Source organism: Thunnus maccoyii, chromosome 11 (assembly GCF_910596095.1).
Source record: "Thunnus maccoyii chromosome 11, fThuMac1.1, whole genome shotgun sequence".
In the NCBI taxonomy this organism is placed as follows: Eukaryota; Metazoa; Chordata; class Actinopteri; order Scombriformes; family Scombridae; genus Thunnus; species Thunnus maccoyii.
The window spans coordinates 33,113,204-33,140,495 of NC_056543.1; the positions used below are offsets into that span (position 1 = coordinate 33,113,204).

The 27,292-nt window shown below is 38.1% G+C and overlaps 1 protein-coding gene across 1 annotated transcript; it reads right to left on the reverse strand.

Moving 5' to 3' along the window:
• Positions 1-830: 830 nt before the first annotated feature.
• Positions 831-26,482, reverse strand: itgb2 (integrin, beta 2). The gene is made up of 16 exons (XM_042426649.1): positions 26,431-26,482; positions 22,122-22,173; positions 19,575-19,672; positions 17,137-17,338; positions 16,431-16,601; positions 14,477-14,718; positions 12,886-13,044; positions 12,511-12,606; positions 12,321-12,410; positions 12,039-12,176; positions 9,092-9,285; positions 8,451-8,683; positions 7,436-7,655; positions 7,082-7,296; positions 4,838-5,004; positions 831-1,462 (listed from the first exon to the last, which is right to left on the reverse strand). The coding sequence occupies exons 2-16, from the start codon at positions 22,168-22,170 to the stop codon at positions 1,397-1,399; spliced, it is 2,340 nt and encodes a 779-aa protein (XP_042282583.1). The 5' UTR covers positions 22,171-22,173; positions 26,431-26,482; the 3' UTR covers positions 831-1,396.
• Positions 26,483-27,292: the final 810 nt, after the last annotated feature.

The window sequence follows — 27,292 nt, forward strand, 5'->3', positions numbered from 1 at the left end:
GATCATCAGTGGTGCTGTGTGCCTTTGTGTTCCAACCACCTAAATCTGATCATGTACCTGTTCTTGATTTCCTGCCTGATAGCTACTATCAGGCTGACCTATCTGTCTGCCTTGCCCCTCTGGATTTGTTGGCTTGTTTGGACTGCCTGACTGTAACCCTGTTAATTTCAACACTGAGTTAGTAAAATGCTTTAATCAACCTGTCCTGCCTCAGTCTCTGCATTTGGGTCCTTTATCCTCTTATCTTGTACAGACCCCTGTAACAGAAAACTGTGTTTTACCTGTGTGCAAGGACTTTAATATTCTTAAAAAACTCAGTGAATATACTCAGTCTGCTGATGAAGATAACTTCAGAGAAAGATAGAAAAAGATAGCTCCAGAAAAACAATTAAATGGATCTTGAGGCAAAATGGTTTTGTCAACTGCTCTTTCTAAGGTCAAGAATGAAGCTCAGTTGATATTACTGTTTTGCTTGCTAATAGACAGTCCCAGACAAAGTGAATGAAATTGGCCCAGAGTCTAACCACCATAAAATGTTTGGGTATGTCCATATTATTCTTCAGTCATGCAGAATCATCAAGGTCTCATCATAATCTTCCTCCTTGCTTCGGGTCGCTGGTACCAGACATTTTTCTCAGGAGTTGGTGGAGACCAAACCAGAGCTAAAGAGCTAATATTGGATTCATTGGTGTCTATTGGCCGAAAACTAAACTTTAAACTTTATGACCAAAAGAGTTAAATGTTCACAGCCTTTTCTACTCCCTAATGGCCAAAAATCTTTGAAACAATCTTATATATGTCACTTAAATAAAATAAGATTAAATTGTGGAAATGTTTAACTTTGATCTTTATTCATTGGTTTTACTTCCAATTCAAATAGCATTTTAAACACATTTTAGAAGGAATCATTATGGAAATCAGTAAAAGAATGTGCCATATCAACAGAAAAGCAACTTACATGATACATTCAGTGTATGCTATTATTATATTCTGCACCATTCTAAATTCTCCCACTGTATATATTGTGTATATTATAAGCCACACTATATTTCAATCTCATTTAACTTCTTAAAATAGCTTACTATAACGTTATGTCATTATTACAAGCAATGAGGAAAAATGTGCATCATTTGGAAATAAGCAGGGTAATACAATGCATCTTTGGATAGTAATTCATCAGTAGGAAAGGCCTTGGTAGACAAGTCAGCATTAATGCCAGTAAATAAATCTGTGAACATGAAAATGGAAAGCAGTAACATTTGCCAATAATATATAAGCATTACAATAATATATAAGCATTACAAATAAGCATTACATAATTCAGATACACAGGTTTGCACTGAACTCTTTCCACAGCTGTGTTTGCTGTATGAATACTTTGCTGCAGGGTAAATACTCATTCTCCAGTGAAGGTTGGGTTGGTCACGGTGGTGGTGGCATTCTGGAACAGTGGGTTGTCAGCCTGTTAACAGAGAAAGCCTGATGATTACTGTGTTTCCATTTCTGATGATTTTTGAAATCATGTCTTTAAGTCACTGAAGTTAAAGATTTCACATAATGTGGAAAAAGCAAATTGTAAAAGGACACTGGGTCCTTGTAGACAGACCCCTCAAGCGCTGTGCATGTGGTCATATCCACAATCTAGAAAGAGCACTGTAAATTATCTGATACAAACTAGTATTTAAAATGGAAATCTCAAAGAATAGCTATTATCTGTTCCATAATGACCATATGGCAACTTGAAAATAATGTATATTTCCATAGCACTAATTTTATCAGTACTACTGTATTGCTCTGTTTTGACTAGTTGCAAATACCTCAAATGTGAGTATTTGGACAGACCCATTATGCAAAGCTTTAAAGTCTGTGAAGGTTGAGTGTTGAGTTTCATATAGAGCAATTACAAACTGAGCAAAAATCGCAAAGTAGAACTAAAAATCAGCGGTGGTGATGTATGACATGGTGAGTATGACATGACTCTGTTGTAGCCTACTTATGGAATTAGTGTCTGGAAATGTACTATATACTGAATTTATCAAGACAAGTATCCAATAGGGTTTTTCCACTAGCCCAGGTTGGTCTGCTTTAGCTGCACCCAGCCAAGCCAACCCAAAATGGAATGTATCTCCACTACAGCCTCACAGCAGGGCATGCCATTAAGGCAAAAGTTAGACACGGAGTTCCACAAGGTTCTGTACTTGGACCAATACTATTCACCTTGTATATGCTTCCTTTAGGTGATATTATTAGGAAACACTCCATAAATTTTCATTGTTACGCAGATGATACCCAATTATATTTATCAATGAAGCCTGATGAAACCAATCAGTTAAACAAAGTCCAAGCATGCCTTAAGGACATAAAGACCTGGATGACCTGCAATTTTCTACTACTAAACTCAGATAAAACTGAAGTTATTGTGCTTGGCATTTAACACCTTAGAAACACATTATCTAATGATATAGGTACTCTGGATGGCATTACCCCGGCCTCCAGCACCACCGTAAGGAATCTGGGAGTTATCTTTGATCAGGATATGTCCTGTAACTCCCACATAAATCAAATTTCAAGGACTGCCTTTTTTCACTCACATAATATTGCAAAAATCAGGCACATCCTGTCCCAAAAAGATGCAGAAAAACTAAAACTAGTCCACGCATTTGTTACGTCTAGGCTGGATTATTGCAATTCCTTATTAATCAGGCTGCCCTGACAAGTCTCCAAAGACTCTCCAGCTGGTCATGTACTAACAAAAACTAGAAAAAGAGATCATATTTCCCCCATTTTAGCTTTGCTGCATTGGCTTCTTGTAAAATCTAGAATAGAATTTAAAATCCCTCTCCTAATTTACAAGGCCCTTAATGGTCAGGCACCATCATATCTTGAAGAGCTCATAGTACCATATTAAACCACTAGAACACTGCGCTCCCAGAATGCAGGCTTACTGGTGGTTCCTACAGTCTTCAGAAGTAGAATGTGAGGCAGAGCCCTCAGCTATCAGGCTCCTCTCCTGTGGAACCATATTCCAGATTCGGTCCGGGGGGCAGACACCCTCTCTACGTCTAAGAGTAGGCTTAAAACTTGGATCAGCCCTTAGTTATGCTGCTATAGGTCTAGACTGCCTGGGGACTTCCCATGATGCACTGAGCTCCTCTCTCCTACCCCTCCTCTCCATCTGTATGCATTCATGAACCATCAATTCATGTTACTAACTTGGCTTCTTCCCCGGAGGTTTTTGTGCCCCCCGCCCCCTTCTTTCTCTCTCTCAACCCAACCGGTCAAAGCAGATGGCCGCCCACCAAAAGCCGGTTTCTGCTTGAGGTTTCTACCTGTTAAAGAGGAGTTTTTTTTTCTTGCCGTTGTCACCAAGTGCTTGCTCATGGGGGAATTGTTGGGTCTCTGTATATTAAAGAGAACGGTCTACACCTGCTCTATGTGAAAAGATTTGGCGCTATATAAATAAAAATTGATTGATTGATAAAATTGAGAGCCATGATAGTTGTGTTAAGTTACTGCTGATGAAAACTCAACAGTTCCTTCTTTTGCTGCTTCATATTAATATTCATATTATATATTATAATAGCTTGACACAACATGATCTGGAGATATTTGGAGCTATTTGTTCAGCGGATCATTAGAGATAATTCTAGGAGGAACAGTACAAGCAAAAATAGCCACAGTGAGATGTTTGATGAAGAGCTGCAGATAAGAGGCTCTAACTGCATTTTCTGCAAACAGCACACCTCCAGCAGCTAAACAACTTCTTTTACCCTGTGTAATGGAAAAACACTGGCAGTGTGCCAGCTTGACTCCAGTGCTCACAGCATGGCTTGGCACAACTACCCCAAAAACAGCTGAAAAATGCCCCAAGTAAAAATGAAAGAGGAAGTCTTGACTTTGCATCAACAGCAAGTTAAAAGATGAACATTTCAGGAAAAGGGAAGCTTCTTACTAAAAATACAAGGACATTTTGAAATAAAGGCCTTTCTCTAATTTAAACCTGATGCAAATGCATAAAAGTAACACTTTCTATGAAGCCCATGTCTATGATGCCTAAAAACATACTTATAACGAGTTATAATCTGCTAATAGCACCGTATAATTATAGTTATTAGAGCAGTGCCCGTTCAAAACATGCCTGTTGCTTGGCCTCCACCACTGCTTCAGTGCATAGAAAAATTAGTACAGTTGATGTGAGGTGTGAATCAGTATATATACCAATAACTTGAAAGAAGCTAACATTCTATTATATACAGATGCTATAAATAATAGGCTAAGTACTCCAATAGTAAATGAATGTTCTTTTCTCATTTGAGTGGGTATGTTTACTCAAAAGATTTGTGCTTTGTCTGTAATGTCCGTATTTCCACTCATTGACTCCACGGGCAGAGGAGGGAGCATATTAACATTGTTTACCATGTATTTTTTATATATTTCTCAAGAACTGCTCATCCAAAGAACTTCACACTCAACACTGCACTTCCTTAGGTCCCCAGCAATACATCCATTAGGTATGAAGTACATAGGATGAATGGTGTTTGAGATATGCAAAGGACAAACATACATGCATACATATAGACAGACACATGCACTGAATAGCACTTAACACTGGCCTTCAACCTAAACTGCTGTACTGCAGAATCGTGTTTTTCTAGAGAGTTGATCAAGTAGCTTGTCATTCAAACATGAAAGGAGGTGCTTAACAACAAACAATAGATTATAACAAAAACAATAACACTATAAAAGAAAAAAAAATCTTAAAATGTAATTATTTCTAGTTTTTATTTTTGTTAGCTGTGATAATAAAAAAAAATGACATCAAAATAAGTTGTCTCACCTCTGCCCACTTGGATTTCTTCTTTTCATTTTCAAATTTCTTGAACTCTTTCATGTCCTTCATGTAGATTAAGAACTTGATAATCAGGAGCAGAAGGATGCCAATGAGAGCCACACCCGCGATGGAGCCTCCGATGATAGCTGTAACACTGGGTGGTTCCGGACAGTCTGGGGGTAGAGGAATAAAGTACAGAAGGTATACACATCCAAAAAGACAAACTAGAGAAAAAAATGAAATATAACTAGGTGGATGTCTGCTGACTTTTTTAGCCACGCTAGTGACATGGCATGAATCCTAATTGCTATGGTGATTCCCTGACCTTTTCTCGGGCACCACTATGAGGTTTACATTCAAAATGCCTCCACAACTTTCAACTGGTTATGAAACAGTCTCATGATGCCTCTGATGCCTCTATATGACCTACATAAGCAAACAAGACCATCAGCAAGAAGATTGGCTGTTTCTATACGGTCATTTTAAATGCCTGCCATGGGTCAGATTCCCCATGAAATCAGACAAAGCAATTTATGGCACACAGACCGGAAGAGCCTATTTTACATTACATGTAGCATTGTAGCATTGTAGCATGAGTGAGTACAAGTACTAGGACAAGGGGAGGATATTCTCTTTGATTGATAATGTTGAAAGCATAGACTGTAAAAAAATATGAACGTAGTCACTGTGACGTCACTCATTGGGTTGTGAACTGCTGTTTTGAAGCCTTGAGTGCATGGATGTATAAAGAGAGTTCTCTTCTTGTTGCAATTAATTGAATGTTACAATTAATTTTCATGAACTGAAAACACACTGTGAAATAGCAGCGGATAAGCCTATACTCTGTGAATCTGGTTACGACATGGTTATGTTACGTAATCAACGTTGGTAGCGACTTGTCAATTACAACGTAGCCACACCCTAAAGCATACGCTGCTTTATCATCTATTTCACTCTAAATGGGGCCACAATTTACAAAATGAACATCATGATGTATTGAAGAAGACCTGATACTAGCGATTGGGACCATAAATTCATTAGGAAAGTGTTTACTGGGATCATCAATCAAGTGAGAAGTAGGGTCATTTTCTCATAGACTTCCATACAATCAGACTTATTTTTGCAGCCAGTGGAGTCGCCCCCTGATGGCCATTAGAAAGAATGCAGGTTTAAGGCACTTCCGCATTGGCTTCACTTTTCAGACCGAGAGCTACCCACTTGGTTGAAAGTGAAGTTAGACTTGTTGTCAGCTTCCCGAATCATTTTAAAAAAGACAAGAGAAAAAGAAAGAGTGTGCGAGCGAGCTGATAGCACAAGAGAGACAGCAACAGTGGTCGAGCAAGCTAGAGAGTGAATGAAGAGAGGGAGCAACGGTGTAGCAAGAACAAAGGAGTAAATCTGAGAAATAAAACGTTATTTTCTCATTGTTTCACAGTGGTTACATTCTAAAGCAGATTTGCTGTGAATGCCTTACACCTTGTAACCTAGGTGTATGAACAGTACAAAAACAAAGTTTACTTTGTTTCACCATCGTCATATTACAATTATTAATCTTACATAGCCACAAATTGATAGATTGCCTCATTGCTATGCATCCTGCAAACAGCTGTGTTTACAAAAGAAAAACAGTATTAAAAATAAGTAGCGTCTTTCTTTCACTCGCTTCCAAAACAAATGCACTCGCTAGCCAAGATCTTTATGACACGAGGTGGTGGTGCTCATGGAAAATGCGATCTTCGTTATGGGTAAACACTACCGCTTTTGTCCAAAGAGGCCACTAAAATCAACACAAAATGAAAATTCCTTGTAGTAACTTTGATGCAGACATTCAGCTTCCCTTCAGGATGAATTATAACACCATTGGTTACTCTTTTCATCTAGTGCCATTGTCAGGTCAAAATTTTCAATGTGATGTGTTTATGAAATTGAGGAAAACAAAAAGCAAGTTGAAAACATGCAGGTCGCTGCGCAGACCATGTTGAGAGCTTAAGATGGTGAATATGGTAAACATTATACCTGCTTAATATCAGCATGTTACCATCATCATTGTTAGCATATTAGCATGCTGATATTAGCATTTAGCTCAGTGCACCGCTATGCTGAAGGACAGCCTCACAGAGCTGCTAGCATGACTTGTTTATGTTTACAAATTGTGGAACCACAGAAAACTGCACTGAAACGGTGAAATTGTTCTTAAATTTAAGAATTTGTCATCTCTGAAGAACTTACTGTATTTAATTTGCAGCTTACCTCTCTGATTCAGAATTTCAGCCTCGTAGTTATCCTCCCCAACCAACTGGTCCAGTTTAAATTTAATCCAGCAACCTTCCGTGTCCTTCTGCTGGCACTGCTTGCTTGACATGGTAAACTTGTCTACCATCCGATGATAAATGTTCTTGCTGCAAGCCACACTGCAGTTTTTTTTGAAGGGACCTGAGTTGAAGCCAAGGCATTCAATGCAGTTCCTGAAAACAAGATTAATAAAAGTGTCAAGTGTCAAGTCTTTTGATCTCAGCATAAACAGTGATGGAGCTCCTTAAATTGCTAATTTTTTATTTGTTTATGATCACATTCTGAACTTTGGGTTACATTTGGACTACTTACATTTTGGTCTGGCAAGGGTCAGGGCAGCCCAGGCATGTCTGACATCGTGGACGCTGGTATCCCTCGTTACACTCACAGCGGTTACACTTGCAGCTCCCTCGGCCATAGCACACAGTGTTGTTAAGGGTAAGACAGCCCTCCGTAGACACCTTACACTGACAGGCTGAACCCTCAAAGCCTGGGTCGCATTCACATTTACCACAGTTGCATTTACCGTTTCCTACAAGTTGTGAGCAATGGAAAGGAGAGTTAGAATGATTTTAACTACAATTTTACATGTGTATGGTACCACCTGCATATCCCACATTCCCTTTGAAGGATGATTATGAGAAACGTCAGAAATTAATGCCAAGCATCTGCAAGGTGGAATTAAACATATGAACAGTGGGAACAGTATATCTAGTCAGCAGTAGACTCTGAACAAACTGCAACATTGGCAGATAGCTTTGAAAATGAAGATTCATAATTAAAGGTCTTGGCTGACATGCACTATGGAGACTGAAAGAACTGTGCTGTGCTTGGTCAGTCTGTCTTGCTGTTTTCTCCAAGTTTCTAATGCTGGTGGAAAATGTTGACAGTGAAGAAAAAATGAAGCAACTCGAAGAACGACTTGAAAGACTTTCACTAACACACAATAATAAAGCCAATGGCTCATATTAACTCATTTTTCCAACAAATCCTCCAAATTATAATTCATTAGTATAAAGACGTTAATCTGAAGTTAAATAAGTGTTTCTCCCTTTGTAAAGAAAGGCAGAGACTCTCTGGTCATGACTCATACAACAGGTACCTAAGTACGAAAAAGGTGATGAATGCCACAGATTTTCTCTTAAGAATGAATTTGTTCGTATGAGTGGTTCTTGCGTGAGGCCACATGTGTTTTGGTGAGAAATACTTGTATCAGTAAACCATAATGAAGAACATCAGTTACTTTGCTGTAACATTTGCAGATTAAACATGCAGATCCACTCTTTAATCAAACAATGCAAATTATTTAAAATGACTGAAACTGTACCTCCACATAGTTTATTCTGGAACTTCTCACAGTGTTCATCGTCGCATTCACAGTAGTCACCATGGTAACTCTTTCCACTCTCTGTGGTGTGGCACTTACACCTGCCACACACACAGTCTCCTCGACCCTCACACTCAGTGCCATTTTGCCTCTGACAGGATGATCGCCTGGCGCGCTCCTCTCTCTCATTAATGGAGCACTCGCAGAACTGTCCGACAAAGCCCTCTTTGCAGCTGAATAAGAAGAAATTCGAGAGTATGTAAAAATCTTAAAAACTAGCAAAAAACCCTATAAACTGTAACAATAAAACTGTAAAGAGCTAGCCTGTTTTACCAGCATCCCTCCCTCTATGATGCATTTTTAATAGAACATTTCTTCAATCATTTCTGAAAGCCAAAAACAATTTTCTCTTCTGTCACCTTAACAGATTTTCCATTTTTTAATTAATCCACACAACTCTCCTTAATGTCACCAGTTGCTGCTTACAGTTTAATCAAACTAGACACAGAATCCAAGAAAGCAAATTAGCATATTTCTCAAAATATAAAACTATTCTTTTAAGTGTAGGTGAAAAAAACTATTTGGTTCCAGTGCATGCCAACTCACTGTCACAGTCATGATGTAGGATGTGTAACACTTACCTGCAAATACCACACTTGATACTTCCCTCGCTTTTGCAGTGTTGCGACTCACGTTTGTCATTGTGAGTTTTACATTCACACTCACAGTTTGTAGACAAGGTCACTGTCAATGTGTCTTTAATGCCCAGTGGTCTGATAGTGAAAGACTTGTCCTCCATACATTCGAATGCTGTCACAGTGACTTCAAAGGAAATCTGGAAAGTGCAATTAGGTTTGGGATGTCATACAGAAGAGAAATACATTCCATAGAACACTTTAAACATATAATAAACTAAGAAGTTGGGTCAAAATGAGAGTTTCACATTCTTGATCCCCGCTTGTGGTAACATGCATGCCTCAAACCTATCCTTTCCAACTCTTCCTGAATCTGAGGTGCAACAGTGGCTTGGATCCTGTTTTCCAGCACCATGGCTTTAACTTTCCTTGGGAGGCTAAGCAATGTGATATACCAAAATTTGCAGTGCACCTTTTGATTCCTTTTTTTTTGGTACTCAACCTCTACGCAACATTGAGGAGGCAAGTCAACCAAAACAATCCTACAGTGTTCAGAGACTTTTGCTTCTAAGGACGAATCAAATCAATCCCTGCTGCCTTGCCACCCTTTGCAGAGTATAGTGAGCTCTACTGATTGCGTAACCTCAGATTCAGGATGTGCAAAGCAGATTCTGTCCTTGCCACGGAACAGTGGACCAGCTTTTTACCCTTGCAAGAATAGGAGACGCAATCACCAGCACAAGCAGCACTCTGGCAGTTTCCTGACCTTGAAACTCACTTTGCCTTTCTATGTGGTATTTAGATGCCTAGGGCAGAGTAGACGGTGTACAGGTGGGAGGAGAGGCACAAACAGGTGGGAAGTTCATTCAAATGAAGCAGCGCAAAGCGAGTTGTTGGTATTTTGGTGGTAAATGGGTCTTAGATATTGCACTGATAATAGATGTCTAAGAACCATGTCTGTTTCTGTTACTTTTGGTGATTTTAACAAGAGCAAAGTAAATACTTGGGATAATGGAAATGTAATAATGATAATAACTATAAACTATTTAAATTAAACACCCCAGTAGGTGTGTTTAAATCAGCTGCTGCTGTGTGACTGTGTGGTTATTTGGCAGTAGCGCCAGGCTGTTATTGTGTCCAGTAGGCTCATTGATTTAGATTTTTATGGCTTGTGTTCTGCTGCCGTTTTATCTCTACGTATGTAGTGTATGGTTTAATGTTAATGCTGCTGCGTTTGTCTGCTAGCTGTCTTTGTGCATGTGTGTGTCTGCAGTGTGCCAGACTTTGACATCCCCTCTATGTGGTGTAATTCTTTTCAGTTTGTTTGCTTTGGTGCCTATAATGTTACTTAAAAACTTGATTTAACAAGTTGTTGCCTATTTTAGAAAAATACTGTATGTAATGGAACCAACTGTCTTTGTGGTTGGCTCTTTGTGGTTGGCCCTCCTGATTTTCCCTGTCCCCAATCTTTAGCATTGAGTCTCTATTCTATAAATTCTATAAATCATGGTAGCCATATACCAACACAATATGAAAACAGAATATACTTCTAAAATAATTACAAAACATATGCTTAACTTTAATTTGTTGTAGTAATATTAGCCTACTGTTAGAATTATTATAGAAGTGTTTTGGTATGAAAACCATCACCTCTGATTAAGTATTAAGTATTCTGTATTACACATCGATTGACAATTCTGTGAATTATATAGCTATGAGAGCGTATAGACCTCTTCCCACAATATACATTCAGAGGGCTGAACAGACTGGACCAATATGGCAGCCACAGCATAGATCCTCCACACCACCCTATCTCACCTAGACAAGAAAGGGAGCTATTAGAGATTACTGCTCATTGACTACAGTTCAGCATTCAACACCATAGTTCCCTCCAGGCTCGCCACAAATCTCAAGGACCTGGGATTAACACCTTGCTGTGCATGTGGAGCTGCTGACATTAGCTTAGTGCAATAGTGACTCTACAATACTAAAGTTTTATCACTAAGGTGCTGGGATAATTACTCGCCATTTGGAGGACGTTAAGCATATCCTCAATGAAAGTTGATCTCACAGAAGGGTGCATTTCTGCTTTTTGCATATGATGTGATTCTGCTGGATTCATTTGACTGTGACCTCTAACACGCATGGCATTGCACTGATGGTTTGCAGTTGGGTGCAAAGTAGATTGGATAAGACTGAGTCAGCGTCTCCAAGTCTGAGGTCATGGTATTCCTCCAGAATGGATGGTGGCCAGATTGCTCCTTTTGAGTTGGGAGTGAGTTACTACCTCAGGAATTCAAGTATCTTGGGGTTTTGTTAACAAATAAGGGTAAGATGGAATACAAAATTGATAGGCGGATTGATACCACATCAGCATTAAAGCCTGAATTGTACTAGACGGTTGTAGAAAAGAGGGAGCTGAGCCTGAAGGCTAAGTTCTTGATTTACTGGTTCATCTATTTTTCAACCCTGACTCATGATCATGAGCTTTGGGTAATGACCAAAAGAATGAGTGGCTGAAATAAGTGTCCTTCACAGCATGGCTAGGCTCATCTTTAAAGATAAATTATACTGAAAGGAGCCAGTTGAGGTTGTTCGGGCATTTGAATATGTTGCCTCCATGCCACCTCACTTTAGAAATACTTTGAGCATGTCCAACTGGGAGGAGACACAAAGTGATTACATATCCCACCTGACGTGGGGAAAGTGTCTAGGGAGACGGATGTCTGGGCTACCTTACTAAGTGAGTAAGTGAGGTGAGTCCATGACTTGGACCAAGATAAGCAGGGGGAAGTGGATGGATGTCTTTTTTAATGAGAAGTGCAATATGGACACAGACATGAGGAGCACCCAATACAATGTTCAAGCCTGAAATTGATATAACAAGAACTGTGTGCACTTGATATATAAACATCACCATGATATATTTAAAAAACAGAAAAAAAGGACTGACCATTTTGTTTTCAGGGACTTTGTCACATATCCCCTCGCTGTGCTGTGATGGTCCTGGATCAGTACATATTGGGGTGTAGACAACTCTTACATTGTCAGGGACATTGTCATGGGTCACAGTTACTTTGGAGGACAATCTCTGTCATGGATTACACATTTGAGAGGGTTGTGAGATATGATAGAGACAGAAATAGCAAAAAATGTATTGGTCTCAAATGACAGTTTTACAAATACATAAAAGGAGAGAGGTAGCCACATCTTTCAATGGCGACTGACAACTTACATTGTAGGCGCTTTTAATCAAGTCAACAACATTTTTAGAATCTGATGACAGAACTCCCACCTCAGATTTTGGAATCATTTTAGAGAGTTGCTGGGATAAAACACAAGATTCAAAAATCATTTCACAAGATTACAGTGTGTACTCTATATATAAAAATAGGTACAAAAACTATTAAGAACATGGTATTTACCTTGTACACTGTCTCCACATTTTGTGTCACTGCAAATATTGGCTGAATATTGTTTTTCTCCAACTGCATAGCTAGTTGTCCAACAGATGGGTAATCCTGCACACAATAATTAGTGAAATCAGTGAAAGTTTGTAAATCTGATGTTATGATGTCCATGTTACGCCTCTTAAATGACCATTTGATATATTGACCCCTGAAAAAAAAAAAAAAAAACTCCCCGGCTGTGGATTTGCAAGAAAACTGTTTTTGGAATCAGTGTTGTGACAATAAGTCAGTGATGACGGTGGTTCCAACTTGGGTCTATTTTCATAGTTTTGCCCATCATTCCTATCAGTTACGATAACAATGCATTCCCTTATGTGATCCCACACATACCATCTCACTGCTCTTGGCATAAAGGTTGTCTTTCATGTGGCAGTCTTCATCATTTGGCTCCAGTATACCGGCTAATTTTCCATCTCCGGCCATGTGGAACCCAGCATCAGTGGTCAGCACAATCAGCCGAGTGCTGCTGTTCCTCCAACCTATTTTTTCCTAAGCAACAATATGTGTTAGGGACCATTTTGGCAAGAAAGCCTAAATGCTCAGTTGAAAGTAACTTTTAATTTACTGGTTTAAAAAAACTGTGATCATGCTTGTCAACCTTTATATCCCACTAAATTGCTTAGTTGAAGTATACATAATTGCTGTCAGGAGTGTGTTGTAATTCTTTTGCTGTAGAGAGGAAGTCATGGTGAATGGTTGGGAGTACAAAAGCCGGAGACCAGTGTTCACGTTCTGTGCCAGATGCAGTTTTGGTTAAGGTTAGGGAAAGATTGTGCATTGGTTTGAATAAAAATATAGATTACAGTAGAATATAATAGGCCCTTGTTGTATTTCATGTCAGCGTTGACCATTTCAATAATTCAACCAAGGCCACCATTTTACCCATACCTTATTCAAGCTTTGCGTTGCATAAACAGAATCATAAAAAATACTTAGCAGCCAAGAGCAGATATTGTTTTGTGAAGTGAAATATGTTGATAGTGAATATTTGACAGCGACATCCTTTGGTCAGAATGGGCTCCTAATTCTTTTTTTTTTTTTGCATAAATTGATTCATTTATTTTGTCAATTTTTAGTTTTAATGTTATGTCCTTTGTTTCTTTAACACAGGCTAAACCATCCAATGGAGTCTATATGCTTGACTACTGTCCATATAGTATGTTTGTTTTCCAGCCAATCAGGACACCGTACAATAATTTGCCAGCCAAGGCTACAGAGGGCCTTCACAAATTGAGACAATAGGGTGCTTTTAAACCTGTAGTTAAGCTCAGTTTGTAAAGACCAAGGAAAAAAATGTCGCCTTTTAGCTCTGGCCCTGTTCGTGTTCACACTTATTATTATATTATGTTGTGTTGTGTTGTATTGTACTTTATTGTATTGTATTATATATTATATTATGACAAATGAACCAAGAGTTGTTGACATAAAGTCTTATTGACTGGACAGTTTTGGCAATTGTCATTCTGCATCATGGAGCACCTATGGAGGAAGAGAAAATTCTGTTGACTGATAGCAGGTCATGCTAAACTTTATAGGCCCCATTTTAGTGCAGAATGCATTGTGGCACCGGCAAACTGTTTTTTTTTGTTTGTTTTTTTGTTGTTTGTTTTTTGTTTTTGGGGTTTTTTTGTTTTTGTTTTTGTTTTCTGAGGGTGCACTAAGGTCGTTTCCCCAACTGCACTGGTTTGTTATCTTGATGATTCGCTGTACATCCAGTGGGAGGAGAGGCACAGTAAATGGTGTGGCAATGCCAATCTAATTTTAACTTTATTGTCCAAAAATTGTTGAGTTATGCCCTTTAAACTTATACAGCCTGTTAAAGATGTAGCCTGTGAGTTTGAATGAATGTTAGTAGTTAGCAGTACTGCTACTTCTTTGTGTTACTTACAGTTTATAGTTATGTGTTTGGTTGAGTCCTTACCCCACATACAGCAGCCTGCATCATGGCATCAAGACTCCCTTCAGGAGAGTCCAAATTCCCAGAAATGAATTGCTCTCTCACTTTATTCTTGAACTCTTCCTGACTTGATGTCATACTAAGCACATGTCTGTAGCCAAAGGCAGCCTGACACTGCTGGTCATTCTCATCACATGGTTTCTGCAGTTTCTCCTTGTTGGTGTTAGTGTAAGGAAGGACTGTCTTATCAACAAACGCACCAAACCCTGTAGTTAAAGAAACAGCAATTAGTTCCTTGGTCTTGTTTTTCTATTTTTAAGGTAACACCACTTGAAAGGTTTACCAGACATTTCAGAGGTGTACAAAGGAATAACATACTGTAATAATGGGCAATACTGTTATAGAATATAACCTTGTTGGGTCTCACTAGCTGACCACATGTTTCAAGACTAGAAACAGCAGGAGTCCTCAAGAAACTCCACCCATGGATCCAGGTTATCAAAACAAGAGATCCCCCTCTTATCTTCCTCTTTTCTCCTCCAGCTGTGGCTGGAGCAGCTCCTTGCTTTTTTCACCTCCAACTGCTGAAGGAGCAGCTCTCAGCTCTTTTTTCTCCCCAGCAGCTCTCTGCTCTCTTGTGTGGCCTACTCACAGCAGACACACATAGAACTCTTTCTTTACAGCAGAAGACGCGAGAGCCTGCCTAAGACTCAGAAACTAAGTTTTCCAGTGCCAGCAGCTATCACACAAGTCTGCTGGCTGGTTTAACAAGTACAGGAGCCACGAAACAGAGTTAGCTTGCCACTAACTCTATACAAAGGACTGGACCTGGGCCCTCTGAACTGTACAATGGGAGCACCAGACCTACACAGCAAATCCTGCATTCTTTCAGCTTTGGAGCCAAACTCTTCTCAGCCTGTCTCTTCCACGGATTCACCAGCTAAGAAGCAGAACACCACAAAGCATCTCTTTCCTCATGGACTGGTAACAACTGGGCACAGCCTAGCAACATATAGTGAAGCATAGCACAGCTAAGCAAGAATGTTTAACTTAATCGATGTACTGTACATGTATTGATTTGGTTAAGGCTATTCATTGAACTATTGTTGTGATGTCCCTGTTGTTCATAGTCAGGTTATTACATAGCCACACTAAGTTAATGTTAGCATTCTTAACACATGTTACACCCAGTAACTAGGCCTTGCATGCAACTAACCTCTTCCTAACCTGGCACCTTGATCCTACATCAATTGGTCTTGAATAGAGAACCACACAGTTAAGAGGTTTAAAACCCAGTTTTGCAAACTTTGGTTCAGGCAGGACATGTGGTTCAAGACACCACATGGTCTGGCCTTTTATCTCTGTAGTTCCCTTTGTCAGCCAAATTGTCGGCATGCCATGTGCTCAGTCACCAGGTGACTGCAGCCATCTTGCCATTGTCCTCCCCACACACACACTCACACTTGTATATAGGTACACTTAGCTTGACTAGTATTGTGTTTTGTTCTTTTACCTGTTTGTTAAATAAATGCTTTTGGATATACCTGTTGTAACATATACATATATAATTACAGTAACCTATAATTTAAAATGTATTACAATGTAAGTATATCAATACCATAACTAATTTCAATACAGAGACTTTCTCCACTTTTCCTCTCTTGTTACTGAGTAACACTACAAACATACCCTATAACTATTACACTGATTAGTTGGGGTTTTTTTTAATGCTTTTGCTGTAATCTATTTTAAGTTTCTCTTAAACACAAATTTCTTGTCTTCTTTCCTTGTACCTACTTACAGTATGTCTCAATAATGGTAACCAGTAGGTATTTATTGATACATGGTATGTACAAAATAACTCCACCATAAGTTATGGCTGCACTCTACAGTATTACCAAATAATATATTTGTATATTGTCTAAAATCTGTATTTTAGACAAGTCAAATTGTCAGATTAAGATTGCAATCTCATTACCTATTTTTGCATAGTTAGTAATGGTTTTCAGAGCTTTAAAAAGATCTTGTCCCAACTCTTTGACATTTTCCAAGTCATCTTTCATGGAGTAAGACAGGTCCATCAGGTAGTAGAGATCAACTGGATAACCCTGAACTCTTTTAAAAGACACATTGAATGCGGAAGGAAGCCCTGTAATCACAGAGAAGAAACAAACAAGTGAAAAAAGAAATAAAACAAGGAAGAAAAACAACCATGCTCATATTCATGTCATAATATGACATGAAAATATAGTAATATTTTGGAATTTGTCTGTGAAGATTCTCAATCATTCAGGCCATGGTTATCCAAGGAAGGTTGAATCAAGGGCAACTGGACTTGGCTGTAGATACATGAAGATGTTTCTCCTCTCATCCAAGGGGCTTCTTCAGTTCTAACTGAATGATGGGGAGTCCCAGGTATTTAACTTCTGTGGGGTCGTTATCAAGGTCTTTGATACCTCATCTCTCCACCAGTCAGATAGAAATGAAGACGCCCCTTGGATGAAAGGTGAACTTTGTCTTCAATGATCTACAACTAAGTACAGTTGCCCTTGATTCAACACTCCTCAGATTTTGGAAATTATTACCCCTTACCCAGTCCAATTCCAATTCCAGCCAAATCCAGATAATAACCTTGGAACACACAGCTGCTCCCACTTTTACTCTAATCCGGAAATCAAACTCACCAGGTCGCAGTTTCAGCCTAATCTTCTGTGGACTCAGCTGGACAGGCTCCTGCTTGTCAAATGACGTGGTCAGAGGATCATTCTTGACAGTGTTTATATTGTTCTCAGGGGAGATGATTTCTTCCACCTCGCAGCCTCTCTCCAGCAACTGAGCCCGGGTGTCACAGCGTGCTGCTTCCTGCTCACCTGCTTTGGTGAAATTCTGTTCAAAGGGATTGCAAAAATAAAAGACATTAAAGAGATAAGAATTTGATGTTTATACTAGGTTCACTTATCTGCATCTGCATATATCATTGCTATTATTACTCCCTTGCATGAGGTTTGAGCATACTGTAAATTCTCAAGTAAAAGTCTCAAGTAATAAATGTAGTATGATAGCTCACATAGTAAATTAGGTATAATTTATTTTCCCACAGCAGTAATTCTACATCCATCTATGCAGGGTGTGTTTTGTGTCATTGACAGTAGCTTAACAGCAATCCAAAAACAACAAAGTAAGTAAATACAAATAATTAATGATTAGTATCTCTTGAATTTAGTTAGTGCAGCACAGTGGTGAGTATGACATGATTCTGTTGTTGTACTGATGGAATGTGGAAATGTATTCTTATCAAGACATCAAGTAAACATGGAGGAAATCGAGTTCAGTTTAACCAAGTAATAGGAGAAATTATGAATAGGTCTGTGTCTATTATAAGCCTTTTCCAGATAAAGGCCTCGTTCTCTCTACATTGGCCCAACCAGTGCTGGAGAATTTCTGGTACAGTAGTACCAGGGTGGTGTATAGAAACGGTAAATACTCTTGATTAAGCATAGTGCTCAACAAGATTAACTAGATTTGAATTCTAAAGACTAAATTGCCATAATTTGGTTCTTTACAGCAACAGTCAAACAAATCAGTGTAGTAAACCAGCAGAGGTCAAGTCTGTTAAGACTGCTGTCTGTGTTATGGTTGTCAAGAGATATTCTTAGTTATTAGGAAGAGTATCAAACAATATGCTATCTATTGGTTTTATATAACAATGATGGATCTGGAAATCTGGAAATTTAATTTCAGATAAAGTTTCTGCTATTTGTTTAACGAATGGAAATGTGACCATGTCATGGAGCCAACCAGCCCAATGGACAGGCAGTACACCTGCTGTTTAGAGCATTTGAACAAATGCCCAATGCTGACATTGTTCTTGTGAATAGTCTCAAAATGGTTGCTTGAAGTTTAAGTCATGAGATGATCTGAAGTACAGAACTTATAATAACATTTGCTAGCTATGAGTTCAAACTTAAAGGGAAATTCCAGTATTTTTTCAACCTGGACTCTATTTTCCCATCATTTTGAGTCTAAGTGACTGAGGGTGACAAGAAATTTGAAATTGGTCCGGTAATCAGCTGGCAGCTGCAAAATGAGCTGCAATGTAATCCTTGGGGGCAATTGTGCTTGTCAAAGTATGTCCACTAAAAGTGCTTGTTTTTGCCACTGATAGGGTCAGATTTTTATTATAAGTGTCTGACAATGAACGTAAACACAGGAACTAGCCACCTGTAGCAGCATTATGGTTAACTGCATAGGGATATATCCAGGGCAGCTTGCCAGCTAACCGAAACATATTCGTCCACACATGCCAGTTTGTTCACATGTATGAGGCTGACTTTCACCTTAGTTGAAAATACAAGGAATCTAAAAAGTTGCCCCCAAGGATTACATTGCAGCCTGTTTCGCAGTTGCCAGTTTAAGTGCTCTCGCTCAGTACAGTACCAATGCTAAAGATTTCTGTCCCCATTAGTCACTTACACCCAGAATGATGGGAAAATAGGGTTCAGGTTGAAAAATACTAGAATTTCCCTTAACACTTATGATGAATCCACATAAAAAGCATTTTTAGAAGCATTTTTGACATCCATCACTCACACATCTCACGAAACAGATCTGCTTCCATTTTATTAAATGTTTCGATCCACACTGACTCTGGGAAATCAAGACTGACTCTCCAAATCAAATATTTTCCTCCTCTGGCATGTTTAGTAAAGCGTATAGTAGTATAGTCTCTACAGAAATCTGTTTAAATAACACAAATCTCCTGCTGTTTACACGTTCTGAATTTATTAAGGGTATCTATATTGATTGAGTGAGTTTGACTCTGTCCTCTCAGCTTATCTGGAGCTGCTGCTGACAGACAGCTGGTTCTGTGGACAGAGACGTCTAAACACAGGTTGGAGTCGGTGTGGATTGAACAGATAGAATGCTTTCTCATCTGCTGTCTATGTGGATTCCCAGTTAAACCTTGAGACTTGTGGACTTCATGTACTCTATATCCAGATAATAAAATGATTCCTTGTGACTTACTCATTGTATTTACACATAGATACATAAAAACATAAATATTTACAGCTATACAGATACAGCATGGGAACATCCATGGACCATGAACTGTGTTTCTTACCAGCTGTTGGCACCACACACAGTATGGCCCAGATCTGATACAGTCACTACAGGAGTTGATCACAGACTTTGAGCAGACTTCCTCTTTTTGACATAATCCTGGACAGAAAAACACACACTGTATTCAAAAATATTCATAAATTGGAATAATGTGCGGTGGACACATAATTCTAATCTATTTTCTTTATGTCGACCTTGTATAGAAATGTTTTTTGTAGGGGTGGGCAGATAAACACCTGTGGTATCTATAAAACCAATATTAAGTCCTGTTTTGACCAGACCTGTCTCACTTTAGATCACGCTCTGGGCACAATCTGCAATGTTTGTTTCTCTGCTGCTGTTGCGTGTACGTGTGCAGAGTTCACGTAATTAGTTAAAAAATTCACACAGTGAATATTTGTTATTCACCATGATAATCTGCCTTGTGTTTTAATATTTATGGGATATAGTAAATAACAGAGATTAGTAAAAAGAAATGCAATGTTTGGCAAATCACTGAGTGGTAATAAAAATCTATTCAGAGGTAACCTAATAAAGATGCATTCACTTCATAGTAAATGACGACATACTGTATGGCTGTCCCCTACATGATAGTTAATTAGCTGCTGTTAATAGTAAAACATATTGCTGCTACTGGCCCTTCTTGGTATTGGATCGAAACTAAATTTTGTGTTGTCATCCAGATTTGTCCCTTAGCTTGACCTTTTTCAGAAAAGATAAAATTCCTCAGAGAGATAGTTATAGTAAAAGCTTTTACTAAGTTGAACATAATGGTTTAAAACACTGACTCCTTTTGACCTCACAGGGTCCTCATCAGGGCAGATGCTGTATAATGTGAAGAGATAGATCATTGCATGTGTGACACACAGCTATATGTGGTCATATCATGTGATTTAATTTTGTATAGAATGTGTGGTTTTCATGTGTATATTTTAGTATGAGAGCCTCTAATGGTTGTTATGTTAGGGTATTTTGAACATTTCTGCGACTTCAAAGCTAGAGGTAGGGTTTGGACTGGCTCCATTGAAATAATAATTCCTTTTTGCTCTGTAATGTTAAATTCTGCTCTAGCTCTTAGGAGAGTATATAGTTTTGACCTAGTAGTTTCTATTTCTTTCTTCTTAACATTTGAGATCCCCAGCTTTTGTTGTTCTTGTTCCAGAGTGTTTAACAGAGATTCATATTAATTTCGTCAAAGCTGTTCGTATTCCAGCTCGCAATATTTATACCAGAACAACTAGTCATAAGAGTCCAGATTGGGCAAAAGTTAAAAAAACAATTCCTTTTGAAAGAGGATATCATGGAACTTAAGAAATCTTACACCCCAAACCCAGGTCGCCATTAGCCCAAAAGAAATAAAACCGCAGAACAAAAATGTGTGCATCGCTGTCCCCTAACTGGTCTAATTGTTCATTGGACTCCCTGTGCGTAACATACTGTATTAGGAATCATAATTGGAACGTAAAGACCAGCTAAGATGATAAAAAGTAAATAAATAAACAAATATAAATAAATGATATACCCTGTCTAGCCCTTATACAGTTCAGATTCAAGAAACATAACAGTGGGGTTAAGAAAGGAATTGGTCCCAATAGTTCTACTACATAATATCCATGTTCACTTTAATAGTCATTGATGAACACAAACATACTGGTAGTCCAGTGGGTTGCGACTGATTAGGCTACTGTGTATGACGAAAATCTTCGGCTTCCTTACTGGTGCCAAAGATGTGCACCTCTGATTCATGGGACAGTTTAAGCTTGGCAGGGTAGAGTAGAAATGGTTTGTAGCCTTGTTTCCTGGCCGTCTCCACTGTTCCGGAAAAAGCATGGTGCCATTTCACTGTATAGTTATAGTATAAGCGGAGATTCTCTAGCAGCTTTACGGATTAGGTCCCGGTCTGTGAAGCGGAGCAATTTTAAGATGAGGGCACGTGGTGGTCCACTGGTGCATTCAGGACCAATTCTTTGTGCTCTCATCACCTCCATCTTTCCCTCTGCCCATGTAGGGAACCATTTGGGAGGTGTTGAGATGAGGAAGGACAAAGCGTTGGGTCCCTCAATTGCTTCTGGTAAATTATTGATATGAACATTGTCCCATCTGTTCAGCTCCTCTTGCAGTGGCAGGGACTCTTCCAATAATTTGCATCTGTATGGGAACCAAGCAGCAACCTCCAGGGCTGAAAAATGAAGCCAATGCGGAAGTGCCAACAACTGCAGTTCCTTAAATGGCCACTTGAGGCTGGCTCCAAAAGCAAGTCAATCCACATAGACCCCCATGTTAAAATGCCCAATTTTACAGCAGAAATAAACATGTTTATAGCCTGGTACAAAAAACGGTTTAGGACTAACTGGACTAACTGCAACTGAAACTGAATGACCTTTTGGCTTGAGCATTCCTTATTAATAAAGTTTTGTTACTACTATTGACCCCCTTTGCATTACACATAATCATTTCATTCATTGATTCATTAATATAACAAATATTGATTAGTTGACCTTAATAGTTTTGCAAATAAATAATGTAATGTTGACTTTTTAAAACTTACCATTGCTAGCCATCAACAGGAGCAGATGAATTAACAAACACTGATCCATTTCCTGATGACAAAAAATAAAAACATGTATGAAAAACTATGAAACAAGGATCCCTTAAAATAGAAATAATTAATCCTTGATTTACGCCTGGAAATAAATTAAATACCTTAGGATATCTTCATCTGCCCTCAATGACTACAGACTGGTTTCCCTGACATCGCACATAATGAAAGTCCTGGATAGACTGGTGTTGGCCCATCTCAGACCTAAACTGAGCACCTCTCTGGACCTGCTGCAATTTGTCTAACACCCTGAGGTTGGAGTTGATGATGCCATGATCTACCTGCTTCATTGAGCCCTAACTCATCTGGGCAAAACAGGCAGCACTGTGAGAATCATATTCTTTGATTTCTCCAGTGCCTTTAACACAATCCAGCCTGTACTGCTGAGAGAGAAGCCTCAGAGGTAGATGCCTCCATAACCTCCTGGATTACTGACTACCTGGTAAATCACTGGTAAAAAGTGTACAAACCTACATTTAACATCCTCAATTGTAAATATAAAGACACTCCAATTCAAGTGGTTAACACAGGCAGTTAAATTATTAATTGATTAGTTATTAATTAGAAAAGACCATGGAGTCTTAAAGAACATTTCAATTAAAATTGATAATGTATTTATCTGGGTATTGTAATCAAAATGTTAAGCACATAATGTAGCATCATTCTGGTAGCAATTTTTTAAATGTAAAATGTAATATTATATGTTGTAATAAAAAGCATAACCTTGTGTGTGCCACTGCAAGAGCAAACACGAATTTATCTACCAATTTTCTTGTGCATACTGGCAGTTCTTACACACAGATGTCGAACTCTTTCAAGGCATACTTCGATAAATGAGGCCCCTGGTGTATGAGGGGTTGATTATGATTTTTAATTGCTTTCTCATAGATTATGTATCTGAAGGAGATCTTGTTTGTGAACACATCTAGGGCCACTCAGGAGCAAGTCAATCGATGCAAGGAAGTAACAAGGTGAGTGAAATATCAGCTTTAATGTGTGCATTAGAAATATACATGTATTCATGTAGACAACAAGATTACTAACTGTGGCCACATTTAAGTCTGGCCATACTAAAATGCTAACAAGCTGAAATAGAATTTCCAATAAGAGTTGGTTATGAATCATAAACTTGTATAAAATGGTGCACATTGACAGTGTGACAGCATTCATCCAAATACACCGGCTGTCTGACTTCATGAAAAAAACAAAAACCCTACAGACTGAATGAGATGTGTACTAGGGCATGGAAAAAGTTGGTTAACCAATAATGATTGACTAAGTTTGATGCACTCGTCATATGAAATAATGGTTTCCTGTAAACGGAGGCTTGTGTTGCACACTGTGTCAACACTGTCAACACCATAAAAGGTAGAAAGCAACACCACAGGGTTGGGTCATCAGTACATTTCCGCTTTTTGACTCAGGCTGAAAAGTGCTCATGAGAAAGCAGAATATATCTATCTTGTATGTACCTATATTCTTTCGACAGTATTCTGTGTACATTGCTTTGTACAACTCACAAGAAAAAATCTAGAGACTGTCAGCACCTGTAATAAAACTATCTTAATGATTAATAATAAGATAATAATAATAATACTGAAATAATAATAATGATAATAATAGTAATAATAATATATTTACACATTTACTCATAAAATGCATCATAAAATGCAACATTAGTTCCAAATGTATACAAAAAAAGACTACGAATTTGAATCTATCGCCATGATTGATTAGCAGGTAAACTATATTCTTGACAAAGATCCACAAAAGGCCTTAGAGTATTATTATTATATAAATCACCCACCGTCTTAATGCCACAATATAACCAAAGACTCCATATAAATGAGGAATTACTGATGCAGAGTTTAGGGTTTAACCACAAATGTGATAAGGTATTTAGATATGGTCTCAAGTCAAACTGCGTTGATAATCTGTCCCAAACCCACTTCAGATGTGCGATAATAGGATATAATTTATATTCAGCAGATCAGACAGTTGAGAGGTAACTGACCAGAGGGAGAGGATTACATATATAGCTCTCTCTGTTATACCATGGTGGTGCTTGTTCAGGGGGACACATCCACTGGGCCAGATGTCTCAGGCAAAAAGTGTAATGATGCAGTAAAACATTTGATAGTTCAAGCCCTCATGGTCAACAGGCTTTTGTAATTTACCCATTCTAAGACAAAGTCCTCCCGGACAGGGACTTTCTGCAAAGTTCCTCAATTTGCCAAAAATAGTTGCTGTAATCCTTCCTCCTGCTTGTACTGGCCAAGAGAAGATCCCTTTATAATGCACTTACAACTACGCTTCAGATACACCCATTAAAAGCATTTTTGCACAAAATGACTTACATTAAGAGCACATTTGGAGGAGAAAAATCTCTTTCAATGTTGATATGGGCACCTGACTGTTGTTTTAAGACAGACTTGAAAAATTGCAATTCTATCCTTCAACACAGTGAAGAAGCAGAGAAGATTAAAATATATGGACTTAAAATATAAAAATAAAAATAACATTAAATATCGCACAAGACAAGAGAAAAGATCAAAATTCAATTACTTATAAACAATATTTACCACAGACTGTTCCAACCATGGGATGCTAGTGCTATGAAATGTTACATGAATATGAAAGATATGAAGTAACAGATTACATTTCTATATTTCAGGGTGGTTATTTTTAAACAGAATGCCCTGTCAAAAATAATCCAGGTATGATGCCAGTTGAATAAATCCTTGAAATGAAATGTTCCAGGTCATTGCAAGGTCCAAACGATCAAAAATTGGCAATTTATTATAATTTAGATGGATGTTAAAGGGTTAAAACCATCCAGTGAGCTTACATACAGTATGGGAGGAGTTAAAAGTTACAACACCATTTTTATTTCTGTTTTTACCAGGTGTGGTTTTGAGAGACCAAAATGGTGACAGCAGCTGAGCCTTAAATAAAAGACCTGAAAACTTCACCACTGGTTGTATATTGTACTCAATGCACAAATTGTAATTTTACAAGAAGCAACTGCTTCTTTAGAGAGTTTTCAAAAAACAAATATATTAAGATGCCTTTCTGTTTTTTCATGAGTCAAGAGATACTATCTGAGGGGCAAAGATTAAAGAGATACTAGGGTTGATATGGTTAGGTCAGTATCACTTACTACAATAAGTTGTTATGAATATAAATTATGAGTATTTATTACGTTACAAGTGAAGAACTAATTACGCATGACTTGATAATCGATTAATTGATAATAAGTAGTTCCTGAATAAATACAAATTGAGGCCTTTATAGTAGATAATGGTGAGTTACTAAATAACAGACTTGACTATACTAATTAATAATTAGGTAATATTTAGTTCATAAATATCACTGGCCACTTTCTTCATGAGTCGTTCCTGATTAATTCCAGATGCTGAGCGCCACAAAACTAGTAACTACTTATTCATTGCTAACTACTTAAACATTAGTTACTATTTTTATACTCCCTCAAGTAAAGTGATACATCAAACTGAGAAGTAACTAAGTCGTCCTTCATTACTTCATATTTATATTGATGAACTTAAATTCATAGCGTTAATAAACTACATCATAGTTTGTCACTTAACATGAAAACAGGTGACTATATGAGTGTTAACATATCAGGCAATAATTAATTTTCTTGATCTGCCAACACAATGACCACCATTGATGTTTTTGCTTGTTAGCAGCTCATTTGGACAAGTAATATGATATGATGTAGGAGAAATGATTTGCTCTTGTACATGGAATAGCAACACATTTAGCTGACATGAAATTGAGTTTAAAAAGTGAAATTCACATAATGTAATTACATAGTTCTGGATTTATAAAGTAAATGGAAAATTCAGTTCATGAAAATGCGTCCGTTAGTAGTTAATTCCTCTCAGAAACAAGCAACGAGAAACAGGAAGTTTGTCTTCCTCATTTAGCTTATTATAAATTCCCATTTTCTCACAAATCAGTGGTGCAGCTACTCTTAATTCTAGCAGCCTGACTTCAGTGACTCACGATACTATGAAACTTCTAATACTATGAAAAAAAATAGTATGAAATAATAGTGCATCATATAATATCTGATTATGTAAAATAAAGTTTTCTTTCATCAACCTTAATTTGAAACACAAGACTACCAGCTTCTCATGTAAGATTATCAAAACTTAAAGGTGGAGAGCATGAGAAGAGTCAAGAAGCTGTTTCTTTACAAAAACAAACTATTTCTTTACAGAAGCACACTTACCAGAATCAGGAAGATGCAACTGCAGCTCTCCTCTGTGGTTGACAGTTGAGTTAGATGAACGTAGAAACTCCACCCACATGACAGGAAGTGTGCAGCAATAAAGAGAGCGTGCAAAAGAACAGCAAGAGTTGGGTCACAGAGTAGGTCACACATTACAGCTAGATCTTAAAAATACACTGCCGACAAGAGCTGGAGACGTCATATTTGCGCTGAGTCACATAAATAAGGCTCTATCTTGAATTCAAACACACCTACAAATACCTCTAAAGCTCTCTAATTCACACATAATTTCACACAAAAAGTCCATTACAATCAAAACATACAACAGCACAACAACAGTACAAAGCAAAAAAAAACAAACAAACAAAAAACCCCCACAAAGAACACACCATACAAAATACAAAGCTACACACAACAGCACATCACATACACCCACAATGTCAATTGAAAATTAATAATGTAAACTAGACTCAGTGGTCACACAGATTTGTCTTTAGTTGATTTTTTAATTTGGCCTTGAATGTATTGATAGAACTACACTTCTTCATGTCATCAGGTAGGGCGTTCCACTGAGTTGTGGTTTTCACACAGAAAGCTGACTGCCGAAATGCAGTGTGACAAAATGGTATGGTACAATCTTGTATAGAGGATATTCTGGAGGATCTAATAGAATTTACTGAGCAAGTGTATGCAAAGTCACATAGTGGAGGAGGGACCAAACCATTTAAAATATTATTAATTGTATTTCTCCAGTACCCTACAGTGATGGAAATGCATTGGCTTTTTGTCCAGAGTTTTCAGACTTTGTTTGCATAAGGACTCAAGAGGTCTTATGGCTGTTTCTCCAGCCTGCCCTCAACAT